Source organism: Botrytis byssoidea (assembly GCF_014898295.1).
Source record: "Botrytis byssoidea strain MUCL 94 chromosome Unknown BBYS_053, whole genome shotgun sequence".
In the NCBI taxonomy this organism is placed as follows: Eukaryota; Fungi; Ascomycota; class Leotiomycetes; order Helotiales; family Sclerotiniaceae; genus Botrytis; species Botrytis byssoidea.
In genome coordinates this window covers 1,331-22,304 of record NW_024065894.1, presented here as the reverse complement: position 1 = coordinate 22,304, position 20,974 = coordinate 1,331, and the positions used below count along the sequence as shown (strand labels likewise).

Genomic DNA, 20,974 nt, shown 5'->3' with positions numbered 1-20,974 from the left:
GTAAAATCGCTTCTTGTCGGCTTAGAACAATTTAGTTCACCGACCAACTAACAAGATAGCAGTGCAAGGTGCCTAAGTAATATTGTGAAAATTATCGTGCTCATCATATATGATAGATAAGTGACTTACCACATGCTTTTACATACTAAGGTATGTCTTCTCCAGCAAGAAGTTTTCTTACCACATCTAGCAAGTTTGAGTAATGTCGAAAAGTTTTGCTGGCGTTTCAAATTCTTACCAAGGAACATTTCTACTGGTTTGCATGCAGAAACGTGGCTGGCTCGGTTCGTGATGTACTGAGTATGTGACTTATCAAATGGAAGGAGGCCACCAACATATATTTGACCGCTGGAATCTTGATTCGATATTGACATGCTCGAGTCTTTCAACCAAAAACTTCCCTGATTGAAGGATTGATACCTGTTGGAGGGCGTTTTATCGTTGGCATAGGTTACTGTTTTCTCTCAATTCTTCAATTTCCGTTCAAGACATCGTTCAAGGACAACACGTCCAGAAATCTTCTATAAAAAAAATAAAAAAAAAGCTTCCTTTTCTGCCCTGGGTATGGGCGGTAAGGTAAAAGTATGTATGTTGAAATTTTTACTCTTCCCCAGTGACATCGGTAGCTTGATAGTAAAAACTATCCCTTTTGAAGTTTTCGGCGGTGGTATCGAAGATGACACTATTGACTACGCGGTAGTATATGGGGGAGAATTGATTGACCTACGATAGCCTGCAAAAGTTCCGAAATCTGGTAGGGCCTACCACATTTTCCAGACTGATCTTACCGGAGAAAACAGATGGGGTGTGTTTTTGAACCTATGATACAGCTTCATCAATATTTGACACTTCGCGGGCTTCCCAGAGACTGTTGCCGTGGAGGCAGAATAATTGTGAAAGAACCATTTCTTCAGTCAATATATTGAGCAATTGGTAGGCAATACGAAGGAGTGACATGAATTAGTTCTATCTGATCGATCTCATAGTGATCATAGACTTTGAGGGTCAAGACTGTGGAAAGAGATGCCAGGTGAGTAAAATGAAGCATGAATATAATCAAAATCACAGAAATCAAAGAGCACGAGCTGAGTTGAAAGCGATCTCGAAACCAAATCTTGCCGCAAACATCATGTGATTTGTTTGATAAAACAAACAGCTTAGGTAATCACCGTCATCTTTCATCTCACAGTTTCCGGCGTGTCTGGATAATTACTCTACGAGCTTCAATAATTGCATCACAAACTTCGTAAGCAAAGTAAACCTACAACGAATACCTACTGTACTGTCTTACTTATTGACATCTCGCCTTCGATACATCTCAATATAAAGAATCAGTATCTTTCAATCCGACACATATCACAGGCGTGTTTGATAAAAGAAAATACTTGAGACTATTGTCCGTCTACCGTTTTCCGTGTATTCCACGGTATTCTGACAAACCATCATGCGTCTTCACAACCTCCCAACCGAAACCGTATTTCTATCAGGTCTACTATTTCCACTCCTTTCTTCCGCTCTTGGAAATTTGGATTGTACGAACATAGTTGTCGACAAAAAGTCGTTCAATTTGGAAGCATTAGGTGGACCACGGTCGGCACTACACAGTGTTGAAGATTATGTTGGTGAAGCCAAAGGATGGACAAATACAACATACACAATCGACCTTTGTAACCCTATAGTCAAGAAGGGGTTCTATGAGTGTCCAGGTGGGACAAGAGGTAATGTCTCTCCTTATTCTAGGTCTTGTTAAACTTTGGCCACGAGCCAATGCATCGTGTGTTACTCAGAGGGTCTTGATTCACTAACATCCTGGATGGAACAGTTTGTGGCATAACACATGTCATCAATGAAGAGGAAGGATCAGACGCAACACAACAAATTGTTCCATTTGCAGGCGAATTACAGAATTACGGTGGAGGTCCTCTCGACGCTAAAGTGGAACGACTTAGTAACTCTAAATCTCATTCAGACGCCGACAAAGAAGGATTACGTGTAGAGCTAAACGGAGGCTTTATCAGACAAGGGAAAGATAAGAGACCACAGAAAGCTATCGTGGAGTTTATTTGCGATGCGAACCGAACTGGACTGGAGAATCTGTGGGTACCACCAGAGCCGAAAAACAAGCAGAAGGATGAGGAAAAGAACAATAAGAGGGAGGAAGAAGGGAATGGTGATGGAGTGATAGGAGCGCCAGGCAACGATTCAAGTCTTCAGTTCGTTAGGTTGGACAAAGATAAAGGCGATGCAGATATCCTAAGGTTGACTTGGCGCACAAAGTATGCTTGTGAGGATGGACCGAAGGATGATGGCGATGACAAGAAAAGTTCGCATTGGGGCTTTTTTACTTGGTTCATTATTGTGTATGTTTTTCCATCCCCTGGTCGTTTATTTTACATCTCAGGCAGGAAGGTAGTGAACGTAGCTAACAACTTTTTGACAGTGCATTTCTTTCAACAGCCGCATACTTGATTTTCGGATCTTGGCTCAACTATAATAGATATGGCGCTCGTGGATGGGACCTTCTCCCTCATGGAGATACGATCCGTGACGTTCCATATTTATTGAAGGACTGGTCCAGAAGAGTTTTGAGTACCGTACAAGGTGGTGGAAGTAGAGGAGGTTATGCGGCAGTATGACCAAGAGCCTTGGTCATCATCTGAGGGGCAGTGGAGTAGCGAAGTTTCATATTTATAGGCATTGCAATACTGATAATCATTGGCGGAACACAATCGAAAGAGCGACAGGAGTTAGGCATTTCTAGTGGAGGGCATCAATTTTGTATATCAATTATCATCTTGCTTTTCTGTTCGGTGTCAATTTTAGTTCTCTCGCCCTTCCTACAAGCTTTGTTCTCTTGCCGCAGTTGTACTATATATGTACGATTTACCCAGATGCTGGCACACTGCTAACAGCTGACCGCCGACGCATCTTGAGTAGGGTTGAACAATGTCAGCACTCGCCCTGCAAAAGGCTTTCCACTGTCCCATGCCCTTCAATTGTTCGAAGCAATTTGTATTTTGAAGAGATGCCTTTCGCAGTGTAATTATGCTTCTGTTCCAGGAAGAAAACCAATGCCTCTCATAGAGTCACCTTGCAAGGCCGGTACCCGGGCAATTATGGTGGTTCGAGAAGTCTCGCATTCATCTGACGAGATCGGTATGTTCATCATGGCATACTATATAAGCATGGGGGCCATTTGAAAGTCTGGGCATCTTTCATGAGGCTCAAACTTTGGGGCGTTGCGGCTACTTCGTTTTCAGAAACCATTTTCTGGCGTTGATGACACTGATTTAAACAGATTGATCGCCCGCGCCAGGTAATTTCCTCTGTACCTGCATTGCGGCTCTCCCTTTTAACATCTTCACGAGCTTTTATTACATCATCGAGTGATAGGCTTTGGTGCTTGAATAATTCAGAAAATTGGTAAAAATTGTGTGCTTACACTTTAGGGGCGGTGGAGATCTTGCCTTTGCGACCACCTAGTATGTCAAATTTCCTATTCATTTGAACCTCTGAGCCCTCGGCACGTGCTCAAAGTTGTTATGATGCTAGGTTTCATCCTTTCTCTCAATTCTATGGCTTTATTTGTTTGTTTCTCAGTTTTCCTGTACAATTTCCCTTTAATATCGATTTCATGGTCCATATCATCCTTCCTAGCGAACTACTGTTTCTCCATCGTGACTTACGGACACCTTTCGATTGCTTACTGATGGTATTTGACGAGTTTAATGCGAGGAATTTCGAAATCTTGAAGCGTAAGAAACCTGGTTTCGTTGTAACTGCATTGATATTCTTTTATTTGTGGTAGAATCAGGTCCAAATCGGCTGCTGTAACAAAGATCATTGACCTTTAAGGGGAATTTCAGCCCATAAGTTGACATCGTTTGCAATGTTTTTACCTAAATATGGATCATCAAGTTGTGATAGATTATCACGTTATCCTGCATTAAAGGCACTTTGGCAGAATAAGGAGGTACAGAAACTGAGTACATCTAGAGTAATATCTTTTCTATCGTTTCTACCAGTCCTTTGAGACTCCGTCTTCTAGTCGGTCAGCTAGTTTCCAATATAAGTCGCAGATGAAGTTTAACTTATCTTCTTGACCTTTTACCATCTGCAGTGCCCTTGCCTGTCGCTGTACTTGTTCACAACTGACTTCGATACAGCCCCAGGTGCCGCAAAATGACGATTACACATGTGTGAGCAAAGGATTTATGCATGTAGCTTTCGATTGTTTTCCAACAATCGAAGCGTCATCCTTACATAATTGTACGCTGGGAAGTGCGGTTGTTTTTTCACTTGACCCCCAGGAAAGAATGCCCTGAATCAATAGGTGCAACATTCACGATCCGGTAAATTAACAACGGGGCGACTTTGTAGTCAGCAGATATGCAGTCACCTTTTCCTTTTTTCGTCACAAAACACAGTCATTGGTCGAAGTCGGCGAGTTCAACCAACTCTGAGCTGCTTCTCTGCAGCCTTGTCAGTCTGACATGCGTCACACGAAAAGAAAGCCTCAAGCAGTTTGAAAACATTCGTTTACCGCCGAGTACAAATGCCCCAAATGCCCCATTCCAAATTTTAACCATCAGACATCGTTTCGATATTTTCCCTTTTCAAATCAAATAAGTATAAGACGTATCAAAGAATATTGTGAAAACCCATTCAACTCATTCCTTCTTGCATACCAATATAAAAGGTCTACATACACCAAGCATTCTGAACATTTCACAATGCCAAAGACAAACCAATCATCGTCTCCCCCACCTGCTTACACTAATCATGGTGATGTATCTGTAGCAAGTAATGAGACACTGCCAACGGCGCCGGTAAACCAGCCAACTACCCCAATTTCTCATGAAATAGCAGTAGACTCAGCTGCGACGATTCAGCAAGTCGATGCCTTAATTTTTACGACAACAGTACCTGGCAATTCAGGATTCATGGCAGGCTCTGCAGCAGAAAGTGACCAAAATTACCCCGATGGATTGCTTTCAAAACTTGAGAATGTTATTCAGCAGCTAGAGGCATCCCAGGAAGAACGACTCATTACACGGCTTGAAAATGCCCTATCACGCCAGGCAGAGGCAAATTCCAGTTTGTTAAGTGAGAAGACAGACACCAGAAAACCAATCAAACTTAAGGATGCAGTCGGGAGACGCTTCAGTTTCCCTTATCACCGATGTGAGACCTGGGCAGTAAGTAGAATTGAGCTCCTCCTGTTTTCTATCAAATTTATTAACATTCTTAGGGAATCTCAGAACTCATTAAAGCAGCGTTTCTACATGTCGAAATCATCGGCCCACATGTCAAAGAAGGACATTACGATATTATGAATCCGGCTGGGGAAGTCATCCTCCCTCAACTCTGGCAAGATCATGTTCAGCCTGGATGGGAGATCTCCATGTCAATGTGGCCAATTCCTGGCCCTCCCAAGCCAAGATTTCCGACACTGACACCTAACGCGCCGGTACATGTTATCGTGGATAGAGTACTCGGACCCGCTCCAAACTGCTTTCGGTCGCATCAACCGCCTAGCTATTCTAGTGATTCATGTGCACAGGGCAAAGGAACTAGGGGATTATGGCAAAAGATGAAAGGCATATTCACAAGCAAAAAGTGAGTTGGAACTTGGAGAAGAAATAACTTGACCGAACATTTAAACTGACTTTGCTTAAGGCTGACTTATGGTTCGGATAGCAGTGAATCTAGTTACTGTGATTAATATCCAGTTCATCATTTTCCGTCGGTTGAAGTTTGGGGGGTTTGGTCTCATACGAATTAGCTTATTTCATTTTACAGAAGTCAAGTAATTGTTGGACCGTTTTTAAACAACTCGTCAACATTAAGAGATGTTCAAAATAAAGTTATGTCATCGACAGTCTTGCTTGTCGGTGTTTCAAAGTAGATGGATTTTAATGGAATTGAATGGCAGGCTAGGTGGGAATCGTCAGTGTTGCTGGCTATTTCACAATTCTAGATTTTCGCAAATCAAAATCCTATAAGTTTCCCCCTCATAGCGAGTTAGAGCATTCCTTCACAATTTCATGATCACTTTAGATGAGCTGAAAGCTCCCTCTGGGGTTCTTCACAACATTGCATGAGAACATTCAAGAACATCACTCCTTGTAGAATGAGTACATACAATGATTCGAGATAGACACAGCGACTCCATTGCTTCTCCTTTGATATGAGCTACAAAATGACTGGACTAGAGTGCGAATTTCATGTTTGCGAGCCATCACGTTCCGCGATATCCACACGTTGACCGGTAATTTCACCACCACCATTACCTCACCTTCCTAAGTTATCAAACTCGAAAGAGAAGAGAAGAAATAAATAGGAAGAATGGCAAAAATATGATACTCCGGGTGGGACTTGAACCCACAACTTTCGACGTTCATAATAATCTGATTTCTCAGAAGAATATAAGATCGACACGCTAACAATTCTGTATGATATTGTCAGTTTTAAAATCTTCATTTTCCTTATAGGTAGTATTCGGATTAACTTACGCGTCACCGGGGTTTTCATGTTTGGCATGTTTGATGGAACGGGTACGGTTTTTTGAATATTTATAATCATAAACATGAGAATCTATGAAGGATTGAGTGAATTGCAGTGGGCTATTGTGGAACTTTACCAAAGTTTGCTGAAGGTACTGTAGCTTGAGAAGGAACGATGACTTTTTTAACCTACGTAGGTACCTATCGTTAGGTCTATACTTGGCACTATTTCATTGAGAATGTTGGCTACGAACAACATATTTCTCAAAAATCTATTCCCTCACAAGTTATCCAATGGTCCGAACTATAGTTCAACAATATAAGATTTTGAATATCTAAGAGCAATCAGAAATCTGAATAGGATTTACGTTCCACTCAAATTAAACATCTCAAACGCTTTGAACATTTTAAATAATTTAAGAACTTAATAATCTTTATTCCTGAACTACAATCCAGACTATTGACAGCCATGTTACTCACATGATATAAGATATCTAGTATAAAAATCTGAATCCTCTATCAACAGCAACTTCTTCTCCCTCGCCCTCTTCAACACTCCTTCCTGGGGCAACTCTACCGTTAACTCCATCTACAATTTCCCCTCTGTCTAACTTCTTATTCAACTCAATTAAATGGAATCGAAGTATTGTGGCAAAAACAATCGATACCACTGACATTGAAAGGTTGACATACATTGCTTTCGCGTAACGAGGTGCATCGCTGGCTGTGAGAGGTTAGAGCGATAATTTTCCAATATCAAATGCAGCACCAGGGCTCATTAAAACTTACTGGGATAGAGGTATGGTGAATAAATTTGAGCCACGTTACTCAACGCATTGATACCGGCGAGAGCAGCTGCACGCTTCGATGGAGGTCGAGGAAGTACTATGTACCATTACATTAGTCTCTATACCTAACAAACCTGGGACCATTATTCAACATACCATTTGAAATCCAACTAAGTGCAACAACGTATCCCGAATAGTTTGCTCCCACCATGAGACACATGGCCAAGTATCTTGGTGCAAATTTAGTAGTGCCAGCTGCAATGGCAAAACTGATAAAAGCCAAAACCGGAGGTCCAGCAATGTGTAGATATCTTTCACCACTTGCATCTGCATGCCATGCATTACAAAGAATGGCGATAACAGCAATTAGATATGGGGGTGTTGTCAAGAGAAGTGTTTCGATATTGCCCCTGCCAAGCCCTTTAACAACTGATGGGAACAGAGTGGTGACAGTACCCGCTGATGTAAATCCATAGATAGTGGCGAGAAGAAGCCATGCTTTCGGATCTTTTGCAGCAAGTTTGCCGCCGTGTAAAAAGGTTTGTTGCTTACTATCAACCCAGTCGTCTTGTCCGATATCTTCTTCCAATCTCCAGGCTGCGAGTTCTTTCTCGTCTTCAGATAGCCAGCTTGTTGTACGTGGAAGATCAGGTAGGATGAAGAACGCAAACAGCGCTATGAAAACCTGTATTTGTTAGTGAATTTGAACTTCGAAAAATGCGGGAATTGGTTTATGGGGGCGCACTGTAATCGCGCCCTCGACGATAAAAAGCCACCTCCAAGCACTAAGGCCTCTGGCGCCATCCAACCCATTCGTTATACCTGCAGTGATCAACCCTGAGAATGCACCCGAAAGTAGAGATCCTGAGTATAAAAGAGCCGTTCTTTTGACAAGTTCTTTACGTGTGTACCAAGAAGAAAGGTAATACAGGCAACCGGGCTAAATCACGATTAGAAGATGATATAGTTTTAGGTGTAGTGAAGCATGACTTACAAAGTAAGCCGCCTCAACAAAGCCAAGAATGAATCGACACGCGAGTAGACCACCGTAAGTTTGACACCCAGCTGTAGCCCCCGAGATAATCCCCCAAACTACCATACATCCAGGAAGATAGAGGGACGGTTTGCCAAGCTTGTTAAGAAGAAGATTAGATGGCACTAATTAGGTTCTCGTCAGTAATACTCAACGACCTTGCTTGCTTTTGGGCCCGGGAAAGTTACCTTGCATCAGCAAATATCCCACAAACAGAATACTAACAGAAGTCTGAAACTGATCTCCAGTCAACTGTAAATCTCTTTCTAGTCCAGCCAATTTTGCAGCAGCAATATTGTTACGATCCAGGTAGTTCATGACATAAATAAGAACAATCATAGGAAGTAATCTCGTATCGACCTTTCGCCTCAGGGAAGTTTCAATTCTCTTACGATCTTCTGGTGTAAGATTGCGTACGTAGGCTGGAGCACGACCAGGTTTCGCGGGCGTTGAGGATGCATATTCTACGAACTCTACTTCGTTAGAGTTGATCTTAGTGTCGGTGTCGGTATTAGTTTGCGAAGCGCCAAGGGCTGCCATGGCTCATATGATGCAATTCTTGCGGTCTTCGCGATTGATAGGAAATGATATTGTTGACCTAGAAAATTGGCACAAGCTTTTGATATTAAATTGGAGTCTGGAAAGTATCTCTTACTGGATATACCAAGGTAAGATCTAAGTAAAAGCTAGCTTGAGAATTCATAATATTGATGAAAGCTATCGCAGCTATAAAGAAATGATACATGGGGACATACAGCTCAATATGCGGTATGCGGGGCCCCTCACTTCCCCCGCGTTACCCCACGGCTCACGGAAAAGGACATTGCAACCTTGCCATCACTTCCAGGCTATACTCGTAAATCTTTGATAGCAAAAACGTGCGAAAGACACGTGGTACTGCTAATGATCTGCATACGGGTATGCAATTGTTCAAACATGAATAACATTATACATATCCGGTCGGCTGCTACAGAGTGTCCAATGGTCCGGACTGCAGTCCAACAATAAAGATTGTTGAATTCCCAAACTAATTAGAGCATCCAAGTCATTTAAGCTATTGAATTCGATTAAAACACTAAACTATTTTCGAACTTCTAACAGCTTTTAGATATTCGAACCCTTGTATCATTGGACTGTAGTCCGGAACATTGAATGACCTTAGCTGGTATCTTGGATCCGTACAAACGGATGGAGCTGAGGATGAGGAAAGTGTGTAGCGAGTGCAGAGCCGGAAATGTCAACGGCACAATGCGGGGATGTGAAACAACTATTGTTGGTATTATTTCCGAATTTTAGATGAGGCTTTAGAATGGCTTGCAATGTGACGTGAACAACGCAACCCAACCCTGCCACCTATCAAATTGCGCTTGGCTTTTTGATGTTATCTGAGTTGATAAGCTCTCTGATTTCAACGGTAGGGTCACAGCATGATAAAGGTAAAAAGAGTGTGTTAAGAGATAACAGCGTTACATAGAGCACGAATGAGAACGGCCATACGAGCGAGCTGCCTATAATCAAAGATATTGGGAATATTGTACTAAACAGGATAAACTTAAAAATGATGAATACAACAAGCGTACATCTAAGTGATCACCACTCCTTTCTCCAACTATCAATAAACTTCTTGACCAGCCCACTCGCCACAATGTCGCAACCATTTTTAATAGCCACGGACTTTGAACCCGTCTTCTCCGTTTTGAAGACAAGTCCCTGTCGACCAGGCTTGTCATTATCATATTTTTCAGTGAAGAAATCCAGAAGCTTTATCGTTGGGTTCTTATCCGGATCTTGTTCACTCTCCCTAAGTAGCTTAATCCATTCTTTTTGATTGACAATATCAAACTCTAATCCCGCTGCATGTAAAGCAGGAAGAAGGTCATTAGTCCAGGAGAAAGTGTGCGAGTTTTGTACATGGTAGACAATGTCTCTTGAGTCCGGTTCATGCATAGATACTTCTGGTGAGTAGTTCTCGAGGCCAGCGATCTCCAACACAGCTTTTGCAACAATATCAACAGGTAACCAAGAAGGTGTCTATGTATCGTTAGTACTTGCATCAGAAGTGTACACTATGGAGATTCTCACCTCATCTAGGGCCGGTAAAGCATGAAGCGTTGTAGCACTTCTTATCATCAGTGAGATAGCCTCTGTACTATTCCACAGCCCTTCCATTGTATCTCCAACAATCTGACCAACTCTCAAAACCTTTGCCAGCATTCCAGTTTGTCTCGCAGCTTCTCCGATCACCGTTTCAGTGACTAACTTTGACCGAGCGTATCCCATATTTTGAGCATAATTCAGGCTCGTAATGTATGTTTCCTCAATTTTCGCAGGCAAAGGAGTACCTGCTGCCGCTGATATGGAAGAACAGAAGAATAACTTCGCGGGAGAGGGCGTGCGAACGGTCAAGCACAAATTCAAGAGGTTCACAGTTCCTTTGATGTGATGCGACTCAAAGCTTTGGACGCCCAAATTAAAGTTTACAGCCCAGGCACAATGAATCACTGTCGTAAGGTTATCTCGCAAGGTTTGGATTAAGGTGGTGTCGAGGCCAAGATTTGTGTTGCTGAGATCTGATGGAAGACAATGAATCTTTGAAAATGATTTTGGCGATAATTTCTTGGCGGAAAGAGTATTTCTGACTCTTTCCTCTGCTTGTTGTCGATCCCTAGCTCGGACAAGACAATATATTGCTTTGACAAAGTTTTTCTCTACGAGCTGAGAGAGAACATGTGCCCCAAGTGAGCCGGTAGCACCGGTCAAAATCTTCGGCAAAACATTAGTAGGTAACAATAAACTCTTGAAATGATTACTTACAATGGTTTCCCCGTCAACTATCCTGGAACCTGGGACATGTTGTTCAAAATGAGAGTATCTTTGGATCAATTCCTCCATTATTTTGATCTCATCCTTCTGCTCTGATGCCTCGCCTTTGCGAAGAGAATCTAAGTGTTCAGCTAAGTCTTGCACACTTGGAAATTCAAAAACCACATTCTGACTTGGTACTGCAGAAGCCAGATCCAACTCGCGCAAAATGATACCTCGAACTGCAATCGCTTGCAAACTATCAACGCCTGCCTCGAAGAAATCGGTATCCCTTTCGAGATGCTGGATTCCAACTCGTTCTGCGAACACACCAAGTAGGAAGTCTTCTAACTGTTCTCTACCCAACTGGAGTGTACCTTTCAAAGAATCTACTGGTTTCTCAAAGCTCTGGTACATAGAATCTATGAGATCTTCGAAATTTTTGTAGAAAGCAGGTCGAATCATGGTTCCTTTATCTGTGCAGGGATAATCAACACCAACGTTCAGAATATGAACCATTTCCTTCGAAATCTGACTGAATTTCTCCACTCTTGAGTTTGCAGCAACAACCACTGGCCAGAGCTTTTCTAGCAATTTTTTTTTACCTATGCTGGTTGCTTTTTCGCTTGGAACGACGATCAAACCAGGAAATGCTCGGCCAACGCCAAACACGCACGCTTCTCTTACCAATTCGTGCTCTCTAATCTGATGCTCATATGTGATCGGAAGGACTTTCTCGCCATTGACGAGCGTAACACGATCATCCAACCGTCCAAGATATTTCCATGCATTTGGTATTGAAGGGTGGGGGGTGAACAAATCACTCGTTTTGAACGAATTTGGAGGATCTTGAGAATTTGAGGTGACTTTTGACGGCAAACCATCTAATACCACACATTCGAATGTGTTTTCTGATTGTTGCACCATCTGAATGTATGGTACACACGATGGTAAAGGTCTGACATAGTTCCATGCTGTATCTTCTCGTGGGCGAAAAGAAGTCATGAGCTGCCCTATCTCGGTACTGTATGCTCGGTCAGAATTTATCGTAACTGATGAAGTTCTTAAAACTTACGCGCCGTAGTGAGCAACTAAGTAAACTCCAGCTTGTGTCAAGCGATCTCCAAGGTCATCCGGGCAGCTACTTCCCCCAAACAAGACTAATCTGCATCTTCTCAGAGCTTCGATTCCACTCTCGGACTCCGCGAGTAGCTTCAACGCGTAAGGTACACCATGGAAACTTTCAGGTTTTACTGCAGCCATACCTTCAATCAAGTTCTTTCCCGTCAATGGTAAGTTGGCATTGAACATAGAAATTTCCTTTGCTGAGTGGATCGCTCTAAAGAATGATGACAATCCATGGTTATGATACAGAGGCAATGTCAAAAATGCCCGGAAACCGAAACTATTGGAGTAGTTGGAGAGACAAGCCGCATGTGTTTGGAAGATTGGTTTTGGAAGCCCTGTTGAGCCCGATGAATGGATTATAAATGAATTACGTGTTGAATCCAAGGCAGTTCCCACATATCGAGGAAATCGTGGGGTCAACGGAGCTTTTATATCATATTGAGACTGTCTCAGCAAGGGATACTGAGATACTTCCAGCTCAACTTGAATCAATTTGATAACGTCGTGGTGATTATCTGAACTGACAATTCGCTTACATTTTGTCTTTTCAAGAAGAGAAACGTATGCTTCTGGTGCTAATCGATTAGAAAGCAACAGAACTGCGAAACCTAGGCGTGATAAGGCAAAGATGGTAGCGACATAATCAAGGTTTGACGGTGCTAAAAGCGCAACGACTTCTGCAACAGAGCTTTTTGGTGACTGCGTTCCTATTAGAATGAATCCCTAACAATTGGTTTGCATACTAACACTGGGAATGAGACCAAGTGATAAGTATGCATTTGCACCATGGTCAGCGAATCGATCAAGATCCCTCGCCGTGTAATGAACATAGTCCGATCGTCCCTTCAAGCTACCGGGATATGCTAATAGAGGGACATCTGGAATAGTCTGACTTCTGTTGTAAATCAAGTCATCGACAGTGTATAGAAGTCGACTAGGTATGGTCTTTGCGGGTTGAGACGAATTTTCTAACCTCTCATGTGGTGCTGTAAATGCTCTAGTCTCGACTATGGCCGACATGGTTCTGAATTGTCTGAATTGTAAAGGAACAAGAAGAATGGCATGCAGCCGTGTATGCTCTCTATTTGATGAGGCCTCCTGCCCGGATGTATCATAGCGCTATATATGACTGGAGGAATATTTTTCCTTGGAGGGGTATTGAGCGACACTGCATAGCCTACACAAGTATCCGTGCCCCAAGTGCATATCCGAGATCCGGAACTAGGAAAACAACGAATCACGGATTATTCTTCGAGTGGGGAAGTGTATAAGAAGCGTGATGATAAACTAATATCCGGAATTATTACCCATTCCCGTGTCCCATTGATCATTTTGGTCGCCTGTAAAAATAAAGTCAAAGCCACCCACTCCGCCAGTAACCTATGAAGTAAGCATAGTTTCCATTAAAATTCCACATAAGAACGTACCAAAGAATCAAATTGGCCCCAGCCAGTGAGAGGATCCATAGTCACAGAAGGACTTGACTCGATATAATCGCCATCAGCTCCGTCAATTGAACGTGCTACTGCAATTCCGCCACTCCCATATTCGTGGACCGCATTGGGTGCAGTGACAAGACTTTCACGGTTTGAGTGAGAACCTCTCTCGGTCTGGGTAGCATGAGATCCGTGGTTTACTCCTTGTCCTTGGGGGTATGTGATAGCCTCTAGTCTAAGTTCTTCCAGCACTACACTATATCTTTGTGCCAACGATTCGTTTTTGGCTTTAGACGAAATCTGAGAATGACAGCGAACAGCAGCTTCAAAGTACTTGATATATTCCTCTCGAGGATGATAGCGGTGTTGTATTGTATATACGTATAGCACAACTACCGCACAAAATGCGAAATAATGAGTGAACTAGTCTAGTCAGGGTATTGCTATAGAGTTATCAGGAATGGTACTTACCCAAAATGCCTGGTACAGTTGCCCGGCCTCCGTCAAATGATTAACGATGTTAGTGATTTCCATTGCTGCCTGTAAACAATTGAAGACATTTTTGTCCGCGGAGTTGCTGGTTGAAGTTTCTCTAGAATGGTATGAGTTTCTTTTATGAAGACTAGCAAAATCTCGCAATAAGAATGGTCGATGAACTAATATCAGTGCGTGCCAATATGACAGATTCAGGACATTTCTTTGACGTTGGAATAGAGGTATCAATAGAGACGTATCTACACCCTTAGCATCTAGAAACCCAGTAAACTTCGTGCGCCACTCTTGAAGATTTTTGCAATACTGGTCTGCTAGAGAAAGACGGATGGTGGAAGATGGTGGACGAATGGAATAGAGATCGCGAAGAATGTGGCTGATTATCTGGGACAGCCTGTAGAGAAGTGAGCTTTCAGACGTGTGATCGAGATTCTTACGCTTACATTCCATGAGCAATAGGTGCCATCATGATAGATTGGGCTCTAGACTTATTGACGTGAACGTGTTTTGAAGTAAGATCAGAGTCATTTACACAACTCGGGAGTTCCTAAATTGAGGTCTCAGAATCTTATCGGGTAATCGCGATCGTTAGCCTGATAAAGGGATGGCTCACCTGATCTATATCATCATCGTGGAAAGTTCGAGGTCTTCCGAGAGCAGCACTTAGATAATTGTCCAAGTTGTATGCACACCAAAAAACTCGCTTTCTGCATTCTAGTTCGATCATATCCACATTATTGTGAGACTCTAAACGTCTCTTGCGATGGATACCGAGAGCGAGGATCAGATGAGCCGTGGTTCCGAATAAGCTCCAACAATGGTTGACCCTTGACTGTGATAGGAGATAGAAACATTGACACAGCCGAGCTTGAACACTAGTTAAAAGCACTCCTCCAGTTTCAGATGTCAGTTGACGATCAGCGGCGTGGAAGTATCGGGAACTACGGTATTGTTGTTAGCTTGAGTAAAATAACACTGTGATAATTGATTCAATTTCAAAGTATACAAGTTCTTGGAGTACCAGGATGGATATGAAAGCTGCCTATGCTCCACCAAAATTCAATGACAAGAAACATACAATATTTGATTGTCATCGAAAGTGATTTGACCAATCAAAGAGCCGGAAGTCTCTCGTGAAAAACTCAATTCTTAATCATTGGGCATCTCGCAGTATTTACCTCGTATCATTATCATTATGTTTGCCAACACCAGGCATGTAATCTCTTGCTTGAGCGAAAACCATAAATAAAAGAGCCGTTCGTCCTTTGGCACCGCTTTTCCGTTGAAAAGTTCCCAGATTATCGTAAAATTCATGTACCCAGAGTTCAATAGTTGGGCGATGTAGAAAGCGATGGGTCGGAACTGCAAAATCAAAGTATCTTGCAACAAGGTTCTCGGCGTCGGATTTTGGGGGAAGTACGAAAAAGGAAGGGTCAAATTCTGGTAGGGGAGCATCCCCAAATGTGAATATTGATGAATCCTGGGAGAGTGTAATTTCTCGGTGTAACTTCTTCTGCACTCTCAATAGAAAAGAGGCCCCAGAGGAAGGACCCACGTAGTGTCCCTGGAGGTCAGTTTGCGGAGGCTCTGGTGAGTTCCGAGATGATTGCATTCTCGAAATTGGGTTCGAGTTCTCAGCGATAGTAGGCTGGAGCCGGGCCAATGTTGATGCAGCTATAGCTACATCATGTGGGATACTGGTGAATTCTCCGCTCAATTGGCTATGGAACGCATTGTGATGATTTGGGAAAGGTTTTGCAGCTTCAATCACGTGTTCATGTTCAACACTGGTAGAACTTTCGGCATTTTCAGAAATACCTCCCAGATGTTCAAGGTGTTCTTTCTCTGTCGCTATTGGAGGTATTCTCCCACGCCTATAAGCTGCTGTAAACTCACAGATCAAACCGGCAGTTGTACAGAGATTGCAAGGTTGATTTCCGCTGCATCTTGTCTTTTTTCTTTGAAATACATTTGTGAGATGCCTTTTCCGCAAAATGTGGGGTTTCACCATCTTACCTTTTACAACGGTCGCAAGCTCGACTTACACGTATTCTCTCAGTCTCATCCCTTTTCCGTCTTTTCGCTGCGGGCGCCGGTTGAGTTTCTGTGCCCTCGTCCCTTGGATGAGCTACCTCGGCTGTTGGCGGAGAATTCAACGAATTGTGTGATTGTCGAGCTTCCGCCATTATTATTTGCGTAGTGCGAGTTTTGTCAGATCCGAAACATAGAAGAATACTTCCGAAGGGGTCTGCAGGACAATGGTTCATAGAATTGTCTTTGGTCCGGATACTTGAAAGCTGGTGGTGCGGGGAAGTTAAGCTTTCCGGCTAAAGCAAATGACAGGGGGTTTCGGGTTTCCCACTTTGGGGCCGAAGCGGCAATTTCGAAATTGTTAGTCGCTAGCAGATATCCAGAACAATCCTGGCTCGGATGGCGTATTCTGCTCTTACCTTTCCCGGGCTTACATACGGAAATGCCCATTTTTCGATATTTGTAGAACAATGGAAAATTATTGGTTGGGGGAATTGAAATATCATATTTTGAGCTAGTTTACCATTCTCTAATCTCACCGCCGGGGCCAATGAACCCCGGGCTCATCCAAGGCTCCGCTCCTTGAGAAAGTCTACGTACTTGCTCCTCGTCAATATTTATGCCAAGTCCTGGACCCTTCATCAAATCAATATAACCGCCGGTTACCTTCCAGACCTCTGGATTGGTTGTGTAACTCGTAAGGTCTTGCCCGCCGACATTGTAATGGATACCCAAGCTCATTTCTTGAATGACGTGATTTGAGCAAGCGGCCGCGATCTGAATGTTGGCTGCGAGAGCAATAGGTCCTAGAGGGCAGTGCGGCGCGAGAGCAACGTCATAAGTCTCGGCCATAGCAGCGATACGTTTCATCTCACTGATCCCACCACAATGGCTAATGTCTGGCTGTAAAATATCTAAAGCGCCCGCTTCAAGGAATGGTCGAATATCCCATCGACTATGCAAACGTTCACCCAGGGCAATTGGGGTGCTTGTCAGTTGCGAGAGACCTTTGATGCCACCAATGTGTTCTGAAAGTAGTGGCTCCTCCAAGAACATTGGTCGATGTGGTTCCAGAGCCTTTGCTAGCTGCTTGGCCATCGGCTTGTGAACTCTACCATGAAAGTCAACTCCAACATCCATCCCAAGCTCTTTGACAGCCTTCACTCGTTCTATACAGCTATCCAAGGCAGATGGCGAGTCAAACCACCCCAGATCTTCTGTACCGTTCATTTTGACTGCTGTAAACCCTTGATCTTTTCTAGCCTGACTACTCTTATTAACTTCTGTCAGGTAGAGCTATGGGATAACATACGCTTGGCCGGCAATATCAGAAGGTCTATCTCCACCAATCCAGGCGTATACTTTAATCTTATCCCTAACTTTTCCACCAAGTAACTGATAGATGGGTACATTTAATCTTCTAGCTGGAGAAGGAATTAGTCCAAGTACTCAGATGAATTGATCAAGCATACCTTTCAAATCCCACAGAGCAATATCGATTCCGGATAATGCGCTCATGAGGACCGGGCCTCCACGATAAAATCCACTCCTCCAAGACATTTGCCATATATGTTCAATATCACTACAACTAGTTATTAGATGTACTAATACGGCATCTTAAGTCCACATACTCAGCTTCCATGCCCGTGTATCTCGCGATATACGCGTCTAAACAACCTTCAACGGCTTGGGTATGGCCCTCAAGAGAGGCTTCGCCCCAGCCTACATTGCCACCTTTGTCTGTGATTTTTACAAAGAGCCATCGAGGTGGTACACGAAAGTATTCGATAGATGCTATCTCCGGCATAATGAAATCTGTGATCAATGTATAACTATGGGCGTGCAAGTCAGAACTATATGTGGTCTCAGATAGATCACTGTCTGATTCCGAAGACCCGGAGGCCGGAAGTAGGGTGGGGTAAGGATGCAGCAGATCTGATGATCCCGGGTAAGTATTGCATCCACAAATTTGAAAATCCGGTCATGAGCGGGTAGTTTTATTGCAAGATCTGGCAAATTAAGAATCCTTATTCTACTATTCAACGGTAACTAGCATAGTGTTTATGCGGCGCGCAACTTCCTTTGAGATTCTTTCCAATCTTCAACACTCTTTCTCAAACTTTCTGGGCTGACCTCGCCAAAGATATCCACTCCGAGCCGCGCTGGGAAATTATATCGATGGTTTCGGTCCAAAGAACATATCTTCTGGAACGCATCATCTGGCAGTTCAAAGTCTAGCAATGGGATCAGCTTAGCATTGTGGATACTGAGTATGGAGATATCACTAACCTTGGAAATTGTCGTTTATACGCTCTGGTGTAACGGATTTTGGAAGAACGATAGTGCCTCTCTGCACAGCCCAGCTGATAAGTAGTTGCGCTGGCTGCTTTCCCAAGCTTTTCGCGAGAGAAATCACGGTGAGGTCATCTACACCTCTTGGCAAGTTGTAAATATTGTTTCCAAGAGGACTGTAGGCGGCCACTGCGATATTCTGGGACTTGTGCCAATTCAATAACTCCGGTTGTTGCAAATAAGGGTGAGCCTCAATCTGATTGACTGCTGGCGGAATTTTGGCAGTTTTCAACAGAGCTTCGACCTTCTCTCTGGTGAAGTTGCTAACTCCGATACTTCTAATCTTTCCCTTTTTGACAAGGTCTTCCAAGGCTGCCCACGTGTCTTTGATTGGAACATCGGTTACAATGATTTCCTCTGTTTTGGGGTCAACCGGGAATCTTTCCTTGGACTGCGGAAAAGCAACTGGCCAGTGGATCAGATAAAGGTCAAGATAATCAGTCTGAAGGTCTCGTAAAGATGAATCGAGCGCGGCTTCCACATCTTCAGGTTTGTGATCTGTATTCCACAATTTGCCCGTAACCTAAATATGTTTCAATCAGCACATGATCAGTGAAGGAGAAACGTGTCAGTGCTCACAAATATGTCTTTTCTGTCTACCCCTGATGCTTTGATTCCTTCTCCGACTTCCGTTTCGTTCCCGTATACAGCTGCTGCATCAATATGGCGATATCCTGTTTTCAGTGCATGTGCGACAGCCTCCTTGACTTCATTTGGTTTTGACTGCCACGTCCCTAAACCAACCACTGGAATGCTGTATCCTGAGTTCAACTTGACGGAGCGATTGAGGGCCATGATGAATTTGAATCGCGAGAATATCTGTTAGTATTGCTCAACAACACATTGGCCGAGACTCGAGATTTTAAAGGCAAAGCAGAATTGCTGTGGATACATCAATGATGCATCAATGATGCCTTTTCGACTTATCCGTAGCCAGGTAGCCCGGGTATACTTTTCCGTGGGCATTGGTGGATAAAGAACATGTGCAGTTCCGCAACTGATTATGATCGAATGATACGATTAATAAGATAAATCAGTATGGTACTGAACCTCTGATAAAATGGAGGCCCATCTCTCATTCATTCAAGGCGAGTTTGTTGAGGTGTTTCTTGAAGTGAAGCTCTGAGTCCCGAGACGTGCAATCAAGTAGTGATGACTAATCACCGTGAAGTACCTCCCGAGGGTGTTTTTGTCCCCGTCCCGACCTTCTTCAATCCATCAACAACACCTCTCTCTACAAATCAAGCAGCAGTAGATGTTTCATCTCAGGTTCAACATAGTATTCACCTTGCGAAGAGTGGGATACGTGGACTTGTGCTTCTTGGGAGCACAGGAGAAGCCATTCATCTTTCACGCGCCGAACGATCTGAATTGATAGCTGGTGTTCGAAATGGACTTACCTCCGCAGGCTTCTCAGAATACCCAATTATGGCAGGCGTGCTAACCAACTCTTTAAATGAAGCATTAGAATGGTTGGCCGATGCAAAAGAAGCTGGAGCACAATGGGGTCTTGTGCTTGCACCTGGATATTTCGGTCCTGCTGCGAACCAAGATAACATTAAAGAATGGTATAAGATCGTGGCAGATGCTAGTCCTATTCCAATCTTAATGTAATTTCCATCTCTCTCGTACCGTCATACAAATCTAATTCGCTACCTCTGCAGCTATCATTATCCTGGAGTAACAAACAACATCACAATAATTCTCGAGACTTACACGGAGCTCGCTGCTCATCCCAATATCGTTGGGTGCAAGATGTCCCACGGAAATGTTTCACATCATCTGCAAGTCTCCTTGACGCCAGATATCAATCACGAAAGCTTCCGCGTATTCAGTGGGTTCGGCCAACAGCTCGGCCCTATTGTACAATTCGGCGCGGCCGGTGTGATTGATGGGCTTGCCGCAATTTATCCTCGAACATTTGCACGTCTTTTTGAACTTGCGAAAAAGCGACCTATTGAATCCGCAGAATTGCAAGAGTTGCTGTCGCTTCAGTTATCTGTGAGCCGCGCAGAGGAATTTGTTGTGAGATGGGGAATAATCGGGATCAAGGAAGGGATTTATCGAACTTTAGGTATGGGAAACTTGGAAGGTGGAAGACTGCCCTTGAGGGGCAAACTACCTGAAGGGGAATGGCAGTCCTGGCATTTTGCTACTAGTGCCATGGAAAAACTCGAAAGTTCATAAGTTTGCACGGCTTATGATGTTTTCAACAATTGTCATTCTCTCACATTAGCTAAATTGAATGCTGTAAGTACCTAGAGCAAGGTTCAAATTAAACACATTCTTGAAGTAGTTGGCATCCCTTAGGAATAGATTCTTTCAATTCTGGGCTAAACATCCTGCCATATGATGTTCTCTCCATTTCCACTCCATCTCCTCGATCTTAATTTTGTGGGGAATATG

At 43.4% G+C, this 20,974-nt stretch overlaps 8 protein-coding genes across 8 annotated transcripts; 3 read left to right on the top strand and 5 right to left on the bottom strand.

The window, feature by feature from the left end:
• Positions 1-1,444: 1,444 nt before the first annotated feature.
• EAE97_012148 (uncharacterized protein) lies at positions 1,445-4,040 on the top strand (the record flags this gene model as incomplete). The annotated part of the gene is made up of 3 exons (XM_038882662.1): positions 1,445-1,718; positions 1,823-2,360; positions 2,441-4,040. The coding sequence occupies 3 exons, from the start codon at positions 1,445-1,447 to the stop codon at positions 2,634-2,636; spliced, it is 1,008 nt and encodes a 335-aa protein (XP_038726489.1). The 3' UTR covers positions 2,637-4,040.
• A 693-nt stretch (positions 4,041-4,733) lies between these two features.
• EAE97_012147 (uncharacterized protein) lies at positions 4,734-5,725 on the top strand (the record flags this gene model as incomplete). Its single annotated transcript, XM_038882661.1, has 3 exons — positions 4,734-5,198; positions 5,252-5,619; positions 5,680-5,725. 3 exons carry the CDS (start codon positions 4,734-4,736, stop codon positions 5,723-5,725), a joined length of 879 nt encoding a protein of 292 aa, XP_038726488.1.
• A 1,193-nt stretch (positions 5,726-6,918) lies between these two features.
• EAE97_012146 (uncharacterized protein) lies at positions 6,919-9,062 on the bottom strand. The gene is made up of 6 exons (XM_038882660.1): positions 8,516-9,062; positions 8,289-8,452; positions 8,040-8,234; positions 7,451-7,979; positions 7,296-7,391; positions 6,919-7,230 (listed from the first exon to the last, which is right to left on the bottom strand). Exons 1-6 carry the CDS (start codon positions 8,865-8,867, stop codon positions 7,001-7,003), a joined length of 1,566 nt encoding a protein of 521 aa, XP_038726487.1. The 5' UTR covers positions 8,868-9,062; the 3' UTR covers positions 6,919-7,000.
• An 855-nt stretch (positions 9,063-9,917) lies between these two features.
• Positions 9,918-13,277, bottom strand: EAE97_012145 (uncharacterized protein; the record flags this gene model as incomplete). Its single annotated transcript, XM_038882659.1, has 5 exons — positions 9,918-10,358; positions 10,410-11,090; positions 11,142-12,153; positions 12,205-12,956; positions 13,005-13,277. 5 exons carry the CDS (start codon positions 13,275-13,277, stop codon positions 9,918-9,920), a joined length of 3,159 nt encoding a protein of 1,052 aa, XP_038726486.1.
• Positions 13,278-13,544: 267 nt separating this feature from the next.
• On the bottom strand, positions 13,545-16,371 carry EAE97_012144 (uncharacterized protein; the record flags this gene model as incomplete). Its single annotated transcript, XM_038882658.1, has 7 exons — positions 13,545-13,637; positions 13,685-14,116; positions 14,165-14,579; positions 14,629-14,732; positions 14,799-15,126; positions 15,364-16,143; positions 16,202-16,371. The coding sequence occupies 7 exons, from the start codon at positions 16,369-16,371 to the stop codon at positions 13,545-13,547; spliced, it is 2,322 nt and encodes a 773-aa protein (XP_038726485.1).
• Positions 16,372-16,735: 364 nt separating this feature from the next.
• Positions 16,736-18,023, bottom strand: EAE97_012143 (uncharacterized protein; the record flags this gene model as incomplete). Its single annotated transcript, XM_038882657.1, has 4 exons — positions 16,736-17,483; positions 17,529-17,640; positions 17,689-17,798; positions 17,848-18,023. The coding sequence occupies 4 exons, from the start codon at positions 18,021-18,023 to the stop codon at positions 16,736-16,738; spliced, it is 1,146 nt and encodes a 381-aa protein (XP_038726484.1).
• Positions 18,024-18,277: 254 nt separating this feature from the next.
• EAE97_012142 (uncharacterized protein) lies at positions 18,278-19,363 on the bottom strand (the record flags this gene model as incomplete). Its single annotated transcript, XM_038882656.1, has 3 exons — positions 18,278-18,450; positions 18,506-19,091; positions 19,148-19,363. 3 exons carry the CDS (start codon positions 19,361-19,363, stop codon positions 18,278-18,280), a joined length of 975 nt encoding a protein of 324 aa, XP_038726483.1.
• Positions 19,364-19,720: 357 nt separating this feature from the next.
• Positions 19,721-20,755, top strand: EAE97_012141 (uncharacterized protein; the record flags this gene model as incomplete). Its single annotated transcript, XM_038882655.1, has 2 exons — positions 19,721-20,178; positions 20,233-20,755. The coding sequence occupies 2 exons, from the start codon at positions 19,721-19,723 to the stop codon at positions 20,753-20,755; spliced, it is 981 nt and encodes a 326-aa protein (XP_038726482.1).
• Positions 20,756-20,974: the final 219 nt, after the last annotated feature.

Coding starts and splice junctions, on each gene's coding strand:
- EAE97_012146 (XM_038882660.1), bottom strand. CDS start 8,867: ATGGCAGCCCTTGGCGCTTCGCAAACTAATACCGACACCGACACTAAG. Junction 8,453..8,515: donor GGGATATTTGCTGATGCAAG/GTAACTTTCCCG, acceptor GAACCTAATTAG/TGCCATCTAATCTTCTTCTT. Junction 7,980..8,039: donor TCGTCGAGGGCGCGATTACA/GTGCGCCCCCAT, acceptor TAACAAATACAG/GTTTTCATAGCGCTGTTTGC.